Below are 15345 nucleotides of genomic sequence, written 5' to 3'. Positions count from 1 at the left end.
TTTACCATATTTATTATAATAAGTTCTTATTTACAAATCTAGTTCATTTGAGAGTCTTTCTATTAACTGTATTTTCTCTTTACACTGGTTCAAATTTTTCTGCTTCTCATGTCTAATTTTTTGTTTTATAATGGACACTGTGACTGATACATTCTTGAAATGCTGTTTTCCTGTGAAAATTGTTGAGAGCAACTAAATTCTGGCAGATTGGTTGAGTTTATAGAGCATTGGCTTTAGCTTTTCTCAGGATACATTTACTCTAGTTTTGTAGTTAGAGTATTGCCTTTAGTCCTGATTTATAATTCTTACTTCTTAGATGTGGTCCTTTAGTTTAAAAGTTGTTAATTCAGATTGTCTAACTAGGAAGAACTTAAACTCCAAATTTTTTGTGCCTAACACTGGGTGGATGATGAAATTGCCGCTAATTTCTTTCAAACTTCCCCGGGACTCCTTGGAGTCTCTTCATGCACATTATAGAAATCAAGAATTTATTGGAAATGTATAAATAGATTTTAGAACTCCTTGCTTTGTGGCTTACTTCCTTCAGAGATATTCTGGCAGCCCCAAACTCCAACTTCTGATTCTTCAGCCTATTTAGACTGTAGTTTTGTTTTTTTAATTGACATATAAAAATTTACATATTTATAAGGTGCCTTTGATGTTTTATTACACATATTCATTGCATAATATTTAAATCAGAGTATTCATATTTAACTACTCAAAACATTCATTATTTCTTTTTTAATACTTATTTTTTAGTTTTAGGTGGACACAATATATTTATTTGATATTTATGAGGTGCTGAGGATCAAACTCAGTGCCTTATGCGTGCTAGGTGAGCACTCTACCACTGAGCCACAACCCCAACCCCACACTATTTCTTTACAGTGAAAACATTCAAAATTCAGTCTTACAACTTTTTGCATACATAGGACATTATCATTACCTATAATCACCATATTGTGCCATAGAACACTAGAACTTATTTCTCTTATCTAAATACAACAACTTTTTCCCATTTCTCCCCTCTCCCTACTCTTCCCAGATTTTAGCAACCACTATTCTACTCATCTTCTCTGAGGTTTTGTTTGTTTGTTAAGATCCCACATTTGAGCAAGATTCCATATAAGTTAAGATCATGTGGTGTCTGTCTTTCTGTGCCTGGCTTACTTCGTCTAACATGATGAAATTGACTTCTATTCCTATTGTTAAAAAGTGATAGAATTTTATCCTTTATGACCAAATAGTATTCCATTATATATATGGGCCACATTTTTATATTCATTCATCAGGTTTTTTGTCTTTGTTTCTTGGTACTGGGGATTGAATCACAGGCACCTTACCTTTGAACTACATCCCAGCCTTTTTTTGTTTTGTTGGTTTATTTGTTGAGACAAGGTCATGCTGAGTTGGTGAGGCTTGGCTTTAAACTTGTGCTTCTCCTCCCATAGCCTCCCAAGTTTCTGGGGTTACTTCATGCTCATTGCACCAAGTTACTCATTCATTCAACAGTTGATAGACTCATGAATAGTGCTGTAGTGAATTATGGGAATACTGATTTCTGTTTGGCTTCTTGATTTCATTTCCTTTGTATAAATACACCTATTAGTGGGGTTATTGGATCATGTGTTAGTTGTATTTTTGATTTTTTGAAGAACCTCCATACTCGTTCCCATAATGGTTGTACTAATTTACATTCCCACCCAAAATGTTTAAGGGTTCCCTTTTTACCACATTCTTGCCAACACTTTAAATCTTTTGGATAATAGTCATTCTAACTAGAGCCAGGTGAAAAGTCATTGTGGTTTTGATTGGCATTTCCCTGATGATTAGTGATGTTGAGCATTATTTCATATATTTCATGTTGGCCACTTGGGTATCTTCTTTTAAGAAATGTCCTTTTAGTCTACTGCTCATTTTATAATCAGTTTTTGTTTGTTTGGTTGGTTGGTTTTGTTTTGTTTTATTTGCCATTAAGAAGTTCAAGTTCCTTATATATTCTTAACCCCTTATCAGATATATAGTTTGCAAATATTTTATCCCATTTTTAGTTTTATATAATCCTGTTTGTCAGTTTTTGCTTGTAATTCCTATGCTTTTAGAGCCTTAGCCAAAGAATGTTTGCCCATTCCTGTATCCTAAAGCTTTTCCCCCATATTGTCTTCTAGTAGTTTCAGTTTCAGAAGTTAACATTTGTCTTTTATATTCATTTCAAGATAATTTTGTATATGATGAGTTGCAGGTGTCTCAGTTCTTCTGCATGTGATATTCAGTTTTCCCAGCACCATTTTTCTCCAGTGTGTGACACCTTTGTTTTAAATCAGTTGAGTATGGATTTATTCTGGGATACTTATTCTGTTCTATTGGTCTATTATACATACTATTCCCTGCTGCTTTGGTTACTGTAATCTTATATATTTTGAGGTGAGTTTTGTTCATTTTTACTCATGATTCCTTTGGTTATTTGAGGTTGTGTGTGTGTGTGTGTGTGTGTGTGTGTGTGTAGTTCCATGTGAATTTTAAGATTTTTTTTTTTTTTTAGTTCTGTGAAAAATGGCATTGTTAGATTATAGCTTCTTGTTTGAACTCCTTTCCTTGTGATTTGTTAGAGGTCATTTCCCTGTGTTACTCAAACACTGGCAAGTACTCTCGACAGAAAAGCCAGAAGTATTAGGGATCTCCTGAAAAACAGAACCAAAAGGAGCTAACTCTCTCTCTCTCTGTCCTCCCAACCTCCTTCCCTCTCTTCCTGGAAGGTGGGGAAGCAGGGGCCGTGGGAATTGGCAACTGGGGAAGCTGACAAGTCCCAGGATCTACAGTTGGGTGGTGGCATAGTTCCAGTCTTAATCTAAAAGACTGAGAACCAGTAGAGCTGATGGCATAGTACCAGTCTAAAGGCCAACAGGCTCAAGACTCAGGAAAAAAACGGTGTTTCACTTTGAGTCTGGCCAGCTCAAAGGCTGCCAGGCAAGAGGAATTTCCTGTTGTTTGAAGGAGAATCAGCTTTTTTGTTCTTTTCAGGCCCTGAACTGATTGGATGAAGCCCACCAATATTAGGCAAAACAGTTGTCTTTACTCAATCTAAAACATTAAATATTAATATTAAACCTATCCAAAAATACTCTTGTAGACACACCCAGAATAATGTTTGGTGAAATATCTGGGCACCCCCATGACCCAGTGAAGTTGAAACATAAAATTAACCATCACACAAGATAAATTTGTATCTCAGCCAATACATTTTCTTTCAGGGTCGCATCTACATGGTTTTGTCTATTTTTTAGGATCTTCAGATAATTGCTTTTTACATTTTTTTCCATAATTTGTCATTTTGATCAACAAAAGGTTGGTTAGCAAATTATGGTCTGTAAGACAAATCCACTCTGTTTTTGTAAAATAAACTATTGGAACACAACTCCATCTATTTGTTTATATATTATCTATGGGTGCTTTCATTCTACAACAGTAAATTTTAGTTGTTAGAGAATGTAACACCTAAAATATTATCTGGCCTATAACTAATAGAAAAGTAAAATTTATAAAGAGAAAGAGAAGGAATAACAAATGTGAACAAGAATGTTTAGAAAAAAGCTTGAGGAACCAGTGGTACTTGATCAATATATCTCAAAAGAATGGATAAGTTTTGGAAGTATGAGGCAGGGGAAAGGGACAAGACCAAAAAAGAAAAAAATAAGTAAGTATGGCATATTTGAATTCCTGTTCAGATACTTACCAGACTTAAATTTATTACTCCAATCTTTCCATAAGGTTTAAAAGTAAAGTAAGGTTGGACAAGATTGCAAAGGGCGTAGGATTTCAGAGAGAAGAGTTTGAACTTGAATGTACAAATATTAGAAAAGGCTTTTTAGAAGCCATGAGTGTGCTAATAAGAAAACATTTCTAGATTATTTCAGTAAGTTAGAGCTAAGGTAATAATGCCTTGATTCTTTGGACAAAGATAATTAAATGAGATATTATGAAAGAAACATTGAAAGAATATAAAAGATAAAATATCAGACACTGGTTTTAAATGGATAGTGTATATCATTGTAGAGCTAAATTAAGCTGACCTCAAGGGTTTAAGGCCTCATAGATGTTTAACAGAATTAGGAAACTAGAAACTTCATGAAAAAAACAACATAATTGCTTTGAAGTCAGTTGAATTTTCAAGTGGATATGTCCAAGTTAAATATATGGAATCAAGGTTTGATATAAAGGACATGTCAGTATTACATCTGTAGTTTGGGAAAGCCTCATAGATGAGTGCTAGTTAAAACTTGGAAGAAGAGAGTAATAGAGAATGAGCTTTCTTAGAGAGACAATTTAGAGTTAATATCCAGTAACCATGTCCAGAGCCTTAGAGATGTCTGAGATAGATGTGGTTTATTTGTGCAAAGTGAGAAACTGTGGCTCCGTGTGCTGGATAGGTAGAGAAAATCACAAAATCTTAAGAAAGCCATATTTAATTTTTTCATATATTTGTCACCTTAAAGATATGATTTTTTAGGTGCTTTGCCTGCAATTTTAAAAATTTAAGTGGCAATATCTATTTTTATGGCTTCATGGTCTATTTCTGCACAGTCCAATATGGTAGCCATGAACCCTCTACTAATTCAGCATGTAATATAATATACCTTTGTTGAGGAACTGAGTTTTTTGTTTTATGTTATTTTAATTATTTTCAATTTTAAAAGTTGTGATTAATTAGTAAACTTAGGTTTGAAACAGCGTGAAAGGATGTCTACTTTTTCCAGTTGTTAGATTTTTAAAATTCTAAGTACACATTAATTATTTCTAATGAGAATTTAGCATCCAGAGTGATGGTCTAGAAATGTAGCTATACTACCCTTCGTGACTAACAACACTTGAGAATTACCATGCCTTTTCTGATGTATCTTTGGATGAAAATGGCAAAGGCAGTTTATGGAACCAAAGTGATTCTTAGATCTAATATAACATTTCTTTTGTTTTAGTGTTTTTTTAAGAAGGTAGGTTTGTTGTTTGTTAACACATGCCTGTTTACTGAGCACTTAACTTTGTCCTAGAATAATGGGAAGAAAATACTTAGCATTATTACAGAGAATAATCATAGCTATCATAAATTTTTATTCTTGTCTTCACTTTTTTGCTACAGAACATTCAGAATATGTTTAAGTTAATGTCCTTTATAACACTTTTCTTTAAAGTTAGGTAGCCAAGCCATGGTAGCACACACCTATTAATCCCAGCTAATTGGGACGCTGAGGCAGGAAGATCACAAGTTCAAAGCCAACCTGTAGCTCAGTAGTAAAGAATCCATGGGGGATGGGGAAAACAATTCCAATGCATTCTGTCTGCAGGGATTTAAGGAACATCCACTGTATGAGACTCTGGGGTTAATCCCCAGTACTACAAAAAAAAAAAGTTACATGGCCAGTAAATGACAGAAATTTCCAGTGGAATCAGTGTTTCTTATTTTCCACTGTAAAACACTTAATTAAACTAATATTTCACCTTACTTTCCAGAAAGGAAAAACAAAAACAAAAAAAAATCATCATTTGTTTATTGAATAAATATTGATTGAACATTTACTATGTTTCAGAACATTGAGTTATAACAAGGAGCTAAATGGCTTGATCTCTGCCCTCATTAAAACTGGAACTGAAAAGTACTATTAAAAAAAAGCATTATATACTGACACCTACATTTGCATATTGAGGTGGTTTTCAAACCTGGCCACATAACCACCAACTCTTCTACCTAACTGTAAAAGATACAGATGTCCAGACTTTGTCTTTAGAGAATGAGAGTCAATATATTTGGGCTAAAGCCTGTGCGAAGGTGTATTTTAAAAACTTCACACATAATTCTGATGCATAGCAAGTGTTGAAAAATGCTAGTGTATCAACTTGTAATTTTGTACTACTTATTTTATTTTATCTGGATAACAGCCATTTATAGAAGGTAGAGTAAGTATTAACATAATATAATCACAAGTTTTACAGTTAAGAAACTAAAAGGACTACAAAACCATGTAGTTCTTAGATCCAGAAACTGAGTCTTCTAACACCCCAAAGAAGTCTTTTTTTTTTTTAGTGAAAGTAATTACAGAAATGTCAATTGGGTTTGTCTTTTGTGTAAAGGGTGAAGAAAAAAATGAAATACTGCACTTTTTCCAAATTGTGACTGATTCTCTGTTCTGGCTATTAGGTGGCCATGTTCAACTCATACAGAATGGTAAGAGAAAAGATTTTAATGTAACTGACAATAATTGTAAAGTTAATTGCTAACAGTTTGATCTTTTCTAAAAATAAACGCCTTGTATACTATACAGATAACCATAGTGAAGTGACATCATGTTGAAATAATCCCATAATTAAAAAGTCATTTGGATATTCCAGCTTTAAATAGTCCACATTGACAATGTGAATATTATAGTCAAGGTAATATTGCTAAAATACAACTTTCTCCTTAGCTTTTTTCTGTTTAGCAAATCTGACATAAGAATTAATAGAAGTTTAATCTTGGAAAAATAATTTGTTTTAAAGATTACTGTTACTGTTTTAGATATGCTATAAGACAATTTCCTATGTACATAGTAGATATGATTTAACTCATATCCTAAGTGAGAATAAACTTATATAATGACATTTTACTGAACTTAAAAGTCATATATTTCTGCTTACATTGAGAAATATAAATATGGGTTAATTTTATGTTGTTTGTAAGATTAAGAAAATATTTCTTGGTGATAATTATAGCACAGTTCTTATTCTTGAAAAATTTCATTTAACATAAATGCAACACCATAAGAACATTGTTTTTTCATTATTTTGTTTTGTTTTAGGAAATAATACTTAAACTGAAATCTTCTTTTAATTCAGCTTTTTTCCTTCAGAATATAATAGACATTGAGTCATATAGTTCTATAAGTATTGTGAAGAAAAACATAATCCCATTCTATTTCCCAAAGGCATCTACTTTAATAATGTTTTATACTTTGGATAGTTATATGTACATAGCTAAGTAACATGCATAAATAATTTTTTTAGCATTATTTCCTGGTATGGACAAATATCATTATAAGTTCCCAATTTAAAGAACTTTATTTAACCAAAAACATAAAGTATTTAGGACTTTGGTTATAAAGATCTAGTAAAAATTGAGAGAGTACTTGAAATATGCCATATTCCATTTTGAAACTACGTTTGGAACTAGATTAAATGATTGTAAATTCATATGCAAAAAAACAAATTAGTACATTGAAAATGAGGTTTCTGACAACCTTTTCATTCTAAATGGAAAAATCTCCTGGAGAAATGGCTGACTATAGGTCTGGGGTAGGAATTACACAAAGATAAAACCCAAAAGGCTCTAAAATACCAAGTGGAAAGGAAGCAATCAAAATCTATTAGAATTCTGTGAAAAGAAGTCAAGAGCCAACCTAAGGTGCCTTTTACTGGCCAAATAAGGAAATTTGAACAGTCATAAAGATAATAACTATAATTGATTGAAACATCAAATTCATTAGCAAGACTTTTTTAAAAATCACCATAATGTCTGCTAGGGAACTTATTCTTTATAATTATCTTACATATAGATAAAGAAAAATTTCTCTTTGTAAAAGTATTTCAGACTATGGCCATTCCACCCCTGAACGTGCCCAGTCTTGTCTAAAAGTGTTCAAAGTAATAAGTGAAAATGTATGATAGCACAGCACCCATTTTGCAGCCCTTAGTGATTTAACAGATTTGGAGGTTATTTAGCCATGGTTGTCATTAGGTGCCTCCTAATGGATTATAGTGTCACAGATAAACTGTATGTGCCAGAAATTCTATCCTGGGTCATTTCAATCCTCTAATGCCAACTATTCATATACAAAACATCAGAGAAATAAATTATACCTCTGGAATATATTCAAAAAACTGGACTGAGAAGTTGAAAGAAAACTAGACTGAGAATTGACACAGTTTATTCAACAAATAAATTGCAAGGGAAATAAGAAAGAAGAATCTATAGGTTAAAAGGAATTTCAAAGATAGCTAATCACAATTCATGCATATCATTTGAACACTGAATAAATTTTAAAAATTCACAAAGCAATTAGAACTTGATACACTTGACTGGCTATTTGATGAAATTAAGAGATAGTTATTGTAGAGAGCCATTTTGCTGTGCTGCCTTGTGTGGGCGTGAGCCTAATTCTTGGGCTGAGACCCAGTTCTTTGTTTTCAGCCACTCCCTAGAATACAATGTATCAATTGTCCAGCTCCTGGAACAAACTGTTTTCAAGAAGTGCTTGTTGCTTTGCACAAGCTGGAGCTGGGTGTCTCTTGCATTATGTGCAAGTGCTGGGTCTATCATTCTATTGGCTGCTGCTGTGTTGCTATGCACTCTTTGTCCAATGGTGTACGAGCAGGGCTGCAGCTGAAGTATATAAGGGGTGGTTTTTTCGGGCTCGGGGCCCTTTTTTCTCTCATCTATACCTCATGGAAGCTTCCAATAAAGTGTGTTAAAGAAGAATCCTGCTGTTGTCGTCTTTCCTGCCGGCGGGTAGACGCGACAAGTTATTATGTTTTATTGCTTAGTAATTAATGTCTTTTGGCAATTTATATTGAAATATTTATGGATAAAATAATTTGATGTCTTAGATGAGGGAGTAGGTAAAATAAGTTTCACCACGAGTTGATCATTGTTTAAAGCTGATTGACTGGTTTGTGGGTATTCATTATAATCTCTTATATGCTTTTATGTATGTTTGAAATTTTCATTGTAAAAAGTTGAAATAAGTAAATAAATGGGTACAGCATCAGCTTTTGTTTGGAGCAGTAGTGGCAGTAAGGTAGGACTTATTCTACCAAATAGTTTTCTGACTATTGAAAAACAGAATAGGAACTCTAAAAATAAGTTATATAATAATATATTATAAGCTAACTGGCATAAAATTAAAATGGAATCACTGTTTGGTGAGTTATTTTAGCTAAATTTTTCCAGTGGGGAAAAAAATTGTATACATAATAGGTACTATGTGATTTTAGTGAATTCAAAGTTAATTTCAGAGTTATTAATAAACATTTAAGTAAATAAAAATGGAAAATATGCTACAAAGAATGTTTTGATTAACAAAACATAAAAAGCAATAAAAAATATTTAATAATAATAGAATTATTTTTAAGTTGTTAAACATTTGGAAAACTGGTGGGTAGTGAAATACTGGACTATATAAATAGAGTCAAAAAACAGGAATTAATATGGGAAAGAAATCAAATCTGTTCCTTCAGAAGATAGAAAAGGGAAAGAGTCACATTATTTGAAAGAAGCTAACATAGTGTCCCACAGAGCCAGCTTGCCAACATACCTGATTTTATTTTACTTTTCTGCTCAGCTTTGAAGAAGGGATAAATAGATAGATAATGACATTTACTGGGAATATACCCTTTTCTAGGACATTTGTATTAGCCTTTGTGAAAGCTACTTATTTCTAGTTTTACAGATGAAGAAATGGAGTTTCTAAGAGGTTAAGCAACTTGCGTAAGCATATTATACCAAGTCTTCATAATTTCTCCTCAGTATTTAAATTAATTCATTGAAATTCATTGCTAGAAAAGGTCTTCAAATTTGGAATATATTATTTTATGTTCAGTTTAAAGAGAGGTAATAATAAATTCATTACTATTTATAGAAGTTATCTTGAGTGTAACCTTTCATGAAAATAGAATGCCTATAACTGTTTAAATACATCTGCCTACATCTTAAAATCTTTATTGTAGAGTACAAAAAGCCAAGAAATTCAGCAAAAATGGTCATGCTTTGATTGTATTTTAAAAAGGCAAAATTCCACTTGTGGTATTACAGAATCTACTTTAATCTTTCTTTCTTTTCTTCTTTTAGTATTACAAAGTGACCATTTCTTACACTTACTGCAGACTGACAATGTTCAAATAGGATCTATAGTCATGACTTTGCTACAGAATATACTACGGATCAACAGGTGACTTGATTTTATATAATGATACTGATTTTTTATTTTTTGAACAGAAGCATTACCAATTTTATTCCAATTTTGCTGAAATCAATTGCATTTGACTTGTATGTGATACTTAAGCTCTGTTACCATTGTCTTTCAGGAAAAAATGTAAAAATACTATAAAAGATTAGAAATTTATTATCAAATTGCTATCAAAGCTTAAGAAGATCTTAGCCAAATCTCAGGCTTAAAGAAGAAATTAGTGTAATATCCAAAGAAAAATATTAGGGTCACAGTAAAAAATGCTTATTCTCTTATTTATTTAAGAAGCAACAAGCTTAATATTGTGATAAATACTAAAGAGGCATATAAAAAAGTACTAGTTCCTCAGATGAAAATAAAAAGGCAGAATATACACAGTTAAAATCATTCTTTAGATCTGTGTGAATTAAGCAGCTAGTATGTGCCAAGTACTATCTGTCATTCCATTTACAGAGTTGATTAAAACTCAGAATTTATCTTCAAAGATAAATGGTGGTAGAGTGGAAGAGATAGGTAGACACATGAACCTAATTATTGTGTAACGGTATTAAGTATGTGCACAAATGTTAGAGAGCTTCTGGCCCAAACTGAGAAGATTCTTCCTAATGAAGATAACACCTAAGATGAAAATTTAAGGATGATAAATTGTCCAGGGAAGATGAGGAGAAAGCAGTATATGCAGGTAATAACATGCAAAAGCATAGAGGTAAGAAACACACTGAGAGTGAAAAGTAGGACAAATCATTGTTGTTGGGACTTAAAGTTCAGGATCAGAAATGCCTAGCAAGTTCTGCAGAGGGTTAAATCTTGAAAAATTTATATTATGTTAAGAAAATTAAGTCTTATCCTATAGGCAGTGGGAACCATTTTAAGTGAAGATATTTTAAGTGGATGAAAATGGTCAGATTACATTTTAGTTTTTTTACTCTGGTTGCTACTGGAAGAAAGGTAAGTGGAACAAAACTCTAGACAAAGATGGCACCTAGAGGAAACAAAATGCAAGTGAAGAAATGAAATCTTGATTTTGAACACTGATACCTGAGGATGGATTTTAGAAAATAACCGATTAAACTCATCAAGACTTCATGTCCACTTTTTGTTAAGATGGAATAGTAGAAATGGATTTACCATCACCTAAAAAAAAGACATTAGTTTTCAACAAACTGAACATCAGTCAACTAATGAGTTAAAGTAAGCCCAAAGAAAAAATAAATGTTGTATTAGATTTCTGTCACTATAACAAAATACCTGAGACAATCAACTTAGAGAAAGATGATTATTGCTTAGTATTGAAGGCTCCAGTTAATAATCAGTTGACCCCATGGATTTGAGCCTGTGGTGAGGCAGCACATCATGGAGGGAGAACATCGTGGCCAGAAAGCAAAAGAGAGGAAGGGGCCAGGGACCCACAATCCTCTTCAAGAAAGTGTCCCCAAAGACCTAAAGACCTGCCAATAGGCCTCATCTCTCAAAAGTTGTAGCACCTTCCAATAATGCCATCATGGAGACTGAGCCTTTACTATACATGGACCTTTCAGGGACATTCAATATCTAAACTGTAACAGAAGTGAACCTCACAGTTGTCTTGACATAGTATTCAGACAGTTTCTAGGCAGTGATATAGGGAAGTGTATCCGATCCAGACTTGAGTTGAAGACAGAGAGAGCTGAGAATACAAGAAGAACAAGATAACTAGAGTACACAAGACAGAATATCAGAGAGCTACCAGAGATTGGCAGAGAGGTCCCTTCAAGTCAAGAGTGAGGTAGAAATACTGGTCACATATGTGTAAAAAGAAAGGAAGAAACTACCCAATGTCAAAACAAAACAATGTCAAAACCCAAAACAAAAACACAGTTCTAGGAGCTTACACAGGTTTGGGAATCATGCCTGTTACTAAAAGCTAAACTGGAAAACCTCATAAATACTGGAGCATCAGGTAGGGTGGTATCCAAGAAGGTTTCACCCTGTTGCTGTGAAGTGGCACCAAACTGAGCACTATTCCAGACCATCCAAATAAATCATAAAATTGAGGTCTAAAAAGATCAAACTATCTCAAAGTATCTTAACTAAACATGGCTTTTGAAACTGCTATGCATATTACAATTTTTTTTCTCACTGGAGGGTATATAAATGTAGGAAGCATAATTCTTAATAAATAAGTTGGATTTATCCCAAGAATTTAGGGCTGGTTTAATATCCTAAAGTCAATCAGTATATTGCATCACTTTAACAAACCAAAAAAAGAAAAACCACATCATTTTATCAGTAGATATAGAAAAAGTCTTTGATATAAAATATAAACTGAAATTTTATATCCAGTTAACAGTCAGAAGTTGAAATATTTAAGAATTACAATTTATAAAGCATAAAATATTAAATCCAACAAAAAATGTGAAAGACCCATTAACTGAAAACTATAAGTATTGCTAAGAAGAATTTAAAAATGTAGAAATAAATGGAAAGATGCCATGTTGTATACCTTAAACGCATCCCAATAAAATTTCTATTTTTGTAGAAATTGACAAACTGATTGTACAGTTCATATGAAAGAAAAGGATTTAAAGTAGTCTAACCGGCTTTGAAAATGAATAACAAAGTTAGAGAACTAGACCTAATCTAAAAACTTTTTCATAAAACTACCATAATTAAGATGATATGCCAGTGATGTTACTTCTGTAATATTGTCAGAAACATCAATGAAACAAGATAGAGTCAGGAATAGACTCACACAGATATGAATAGTTGAGAAGAGTAAAGGTCATTCATTGGGGAAAGGTAGCCTTTTAAAATAAGTTGGAACAGTTGGCTATTAATTTGCAAAGACCTACATGCGAAACCTAAAATATAAAACTTCTTGGAGAAAATTAGTATAAAACCTGTGTTGAGCAAAAATTTCCTAGATTCTTAGGTTTATACTTAATGTAAAATCTGAAAAATAAGAAATTGATCAGACTTAAATTAGACTTCATCAAAATTTCAGAAGTCTGTTTCTGAAAAGATACTTTTAATGAAATAAAACATTCACAGACTGGGAAAAATATAAGCGAAGTATATATCTTATTAAATACTTGTACCTAGAATACATAAAGAACTCTCAAATTTTAACAAAAAAAAATTTTGAAAAGTGTGGAAAATAATTGGATGCTTCATGTAAGATGTATGGGATGTATGAATGACAAATAAGCAAATGAAAATATTTTTGTTCAAAGCCCTTAGTCAGTAGGAGATACCACTACCTAGCCATTAAATGGCTAAAATTTAAAACACTAACTCAAGTGTTGACAATGATACGAAGGAGCTAGATCTCTTATACATTGCTTCTGGGAATGTAAAATAGTACAATCACTGTGAAAAATAGGTTAGTAATTTCTTAACAAGCTAAATGTATACTACCACATTATATATCCATTCTACTCCAATACTCTTATGTATTTGCCTAAGAAGAATTGTACACAGCTCTTCATAGCAACATCATTTGTAATAACCAAAGACTAAAAACAATTTAGATGTCCTTCAACAGGTAACTAAATGGTGCTATATCTATTCAATAGCATACTACTCAATGATAAACAAGAATGAACTCTTCACATGGCAACATAGAAGAATATAAAAATAATGTTCCATGAAAGACACAAGACAGCAAGAAATATAAACTGTGTAATTCCATTTATGTAAAATTCTAGATAATGTAAACTAATTTGTAGTGACAGAAAGCAGGTCACTGATTGCCTGAAGTGTCAGTGAGGCAAGAGGGAGAAACTATAATGAAACACAAGGAAGCTTCGGGAATTATGGATGTATTCATTTTCTTGTGTGTGTTGGTGAAACATCAAACTGATCAAATTCTATGTTTTATATATGTGTAGTTTCTTGTATATCAATTATACTTTAGCTATTAAAAATAAAAATCCTCAGGATGTGGGAGTTTTGTAATGAAATAAGATGAAAGGTACAGTCAAGTATGACACCAAGTTGTCTATTTGGGGAAATTGGACTCTAGAATATGAAATACATAAGGAGCTGGCTCTGTGAGATAGGTGATGAATTCAGTGTTGGATAGGTTGGTTCAGCAGGCAGTAAAATAAGTGTCTATGGGGCTGGGGTCATAGCTCAGTGGTAGAGCGCTTGCCTACCATGTGTGAGGCACTGGGTTCGATTCTCAGCATAACATATAAATAAATTAATTAAATATAGGTCCATCAACAACTAAAAACAATTTTAAAAACCAAGCATCTATCCAAATCTTTGTAGACTAAAAATTATCAAATGTCCATCAATAACTGATTCATGAAGAGAGGTGAACTAGAGTTACAGATTTACAAACTAACAATTTATAAATGGTAGTAAAACTGAACAGGAGAAAAGATAAGGTCAGTGGGAAATATGAATAGATGGTGAAAAAATGGGTTGAAAATGGATTCCTGGGGAATAACCTTTAAGGGGTGTGCTGGGGAAGGGGAGTCTATAAAGAAAACTTTAGAAAATGTTGTCAGAAATATATGGGTGGAGGGTGAAGAAGTGAACAGAAGAACATTGTATCAAAGAATCTATGTGGGTGGAGAACATCAAGTACAAATAGGTGGTAGGAAAATAAGCTGTTAGTGTTGTATGTGTGACATGATATTTGTGAAGTTATGTTAATTAAATGCAGTTTAATGAAGTGTAGTGAAGTAATGAGGAAGAATGCCAAGTGTAGTCATTTAAGAAATGAGTGGGGAGGGAGGAAATAGAATCAAGGAAGTTTGGACTTGAAGCAGAAAAATAAGATGGGAGTTAGTGGCCTGCAGAAAATATTTTTAGGATTGGGAAATTTAAAGAGCATTTAAAAACATTTGAAATAATGTATTATAATCCATTAAATCCTTTTGGAATGTGGAGTAAAGAAGTAATCAGACTGGGATATGTTTATCTACGGAAGGCTTTTTGAAAGGAACATATATTTTACTTGAGTTTTGAATGGTGTGATAATAATGAAATGATGCAAAGGAAAGGATTGGACATCCCTGGCATAAGAAATAACTTAAAAACCAAGGCAGCATAGAAACATGTGGCACCAAGATTCCCACATATTTCGATTGAATGACCTTTAAAGTCTTTCAACTCTGAGATTTTTAAATTTAGAATAGGCTATTGGACTCTCTTAAAATTACTTTGGTCATGATTGAAGTATAATTTCCAAAAGGCTAAAAACATGACATAAGCAAATATAAAATTTAAGTGATCAAAATTTTATTCAACTCACTCATGAGGGAACTAGTAAAATATTTATAGAGGCTCAAAGGAGAAATGGAGGGAGATTTATAGAATTGGTTTGTCAAAGGATTATAGAAATGAACTTGCAAATAAATTTTAA

The 15345-nt window shown here is 32.6% G+C and overlaps 1 protein-coding gene across 2 annotated transcripts in view; it reads left to right on the top strand.

Annotated features, from left to right (window-relative positions):
- Positions 1 to 15345, top strand: part of IQCB1 (IQ motif containing B1) — a 50278-nt gene that overhangs the window by 8466 nt on the left and 26467 nt on the right. For both annotated transcript variants that reach the window (XM_081302346.1, XM_081302345.1), the window contains exons 6-7: positions 6124 to 6217; positions 9872 to 9971. In XM_081302346.1, coding sequence (XP_081158472.1) covers positions 6124 to 6217; positions 9872 to 9971 — 194 coding nt within the window. The remainder of the gene's footprint in view (positions 1 to 6123; positions 6218 to 9871; positions 9972 to 15345) is intronic.

This window comes from Spermophilus citellus, assembly GCF_964194105.1.
Source record: "Spermophilus citellus genome assembly, chromosome: 7".
Taxonomy (NCBI): Eukaryota; Metazoa; Chordata; class Mammalia; order Rodentia; family Sciuridae; genus Spermophilus; species Spermophilus citellus.
The sequence above is the reverse complement of the archived record's forward strand: the minus strand, read 5'-3'. Positions and strand labels throughout refer to the sequence as shown.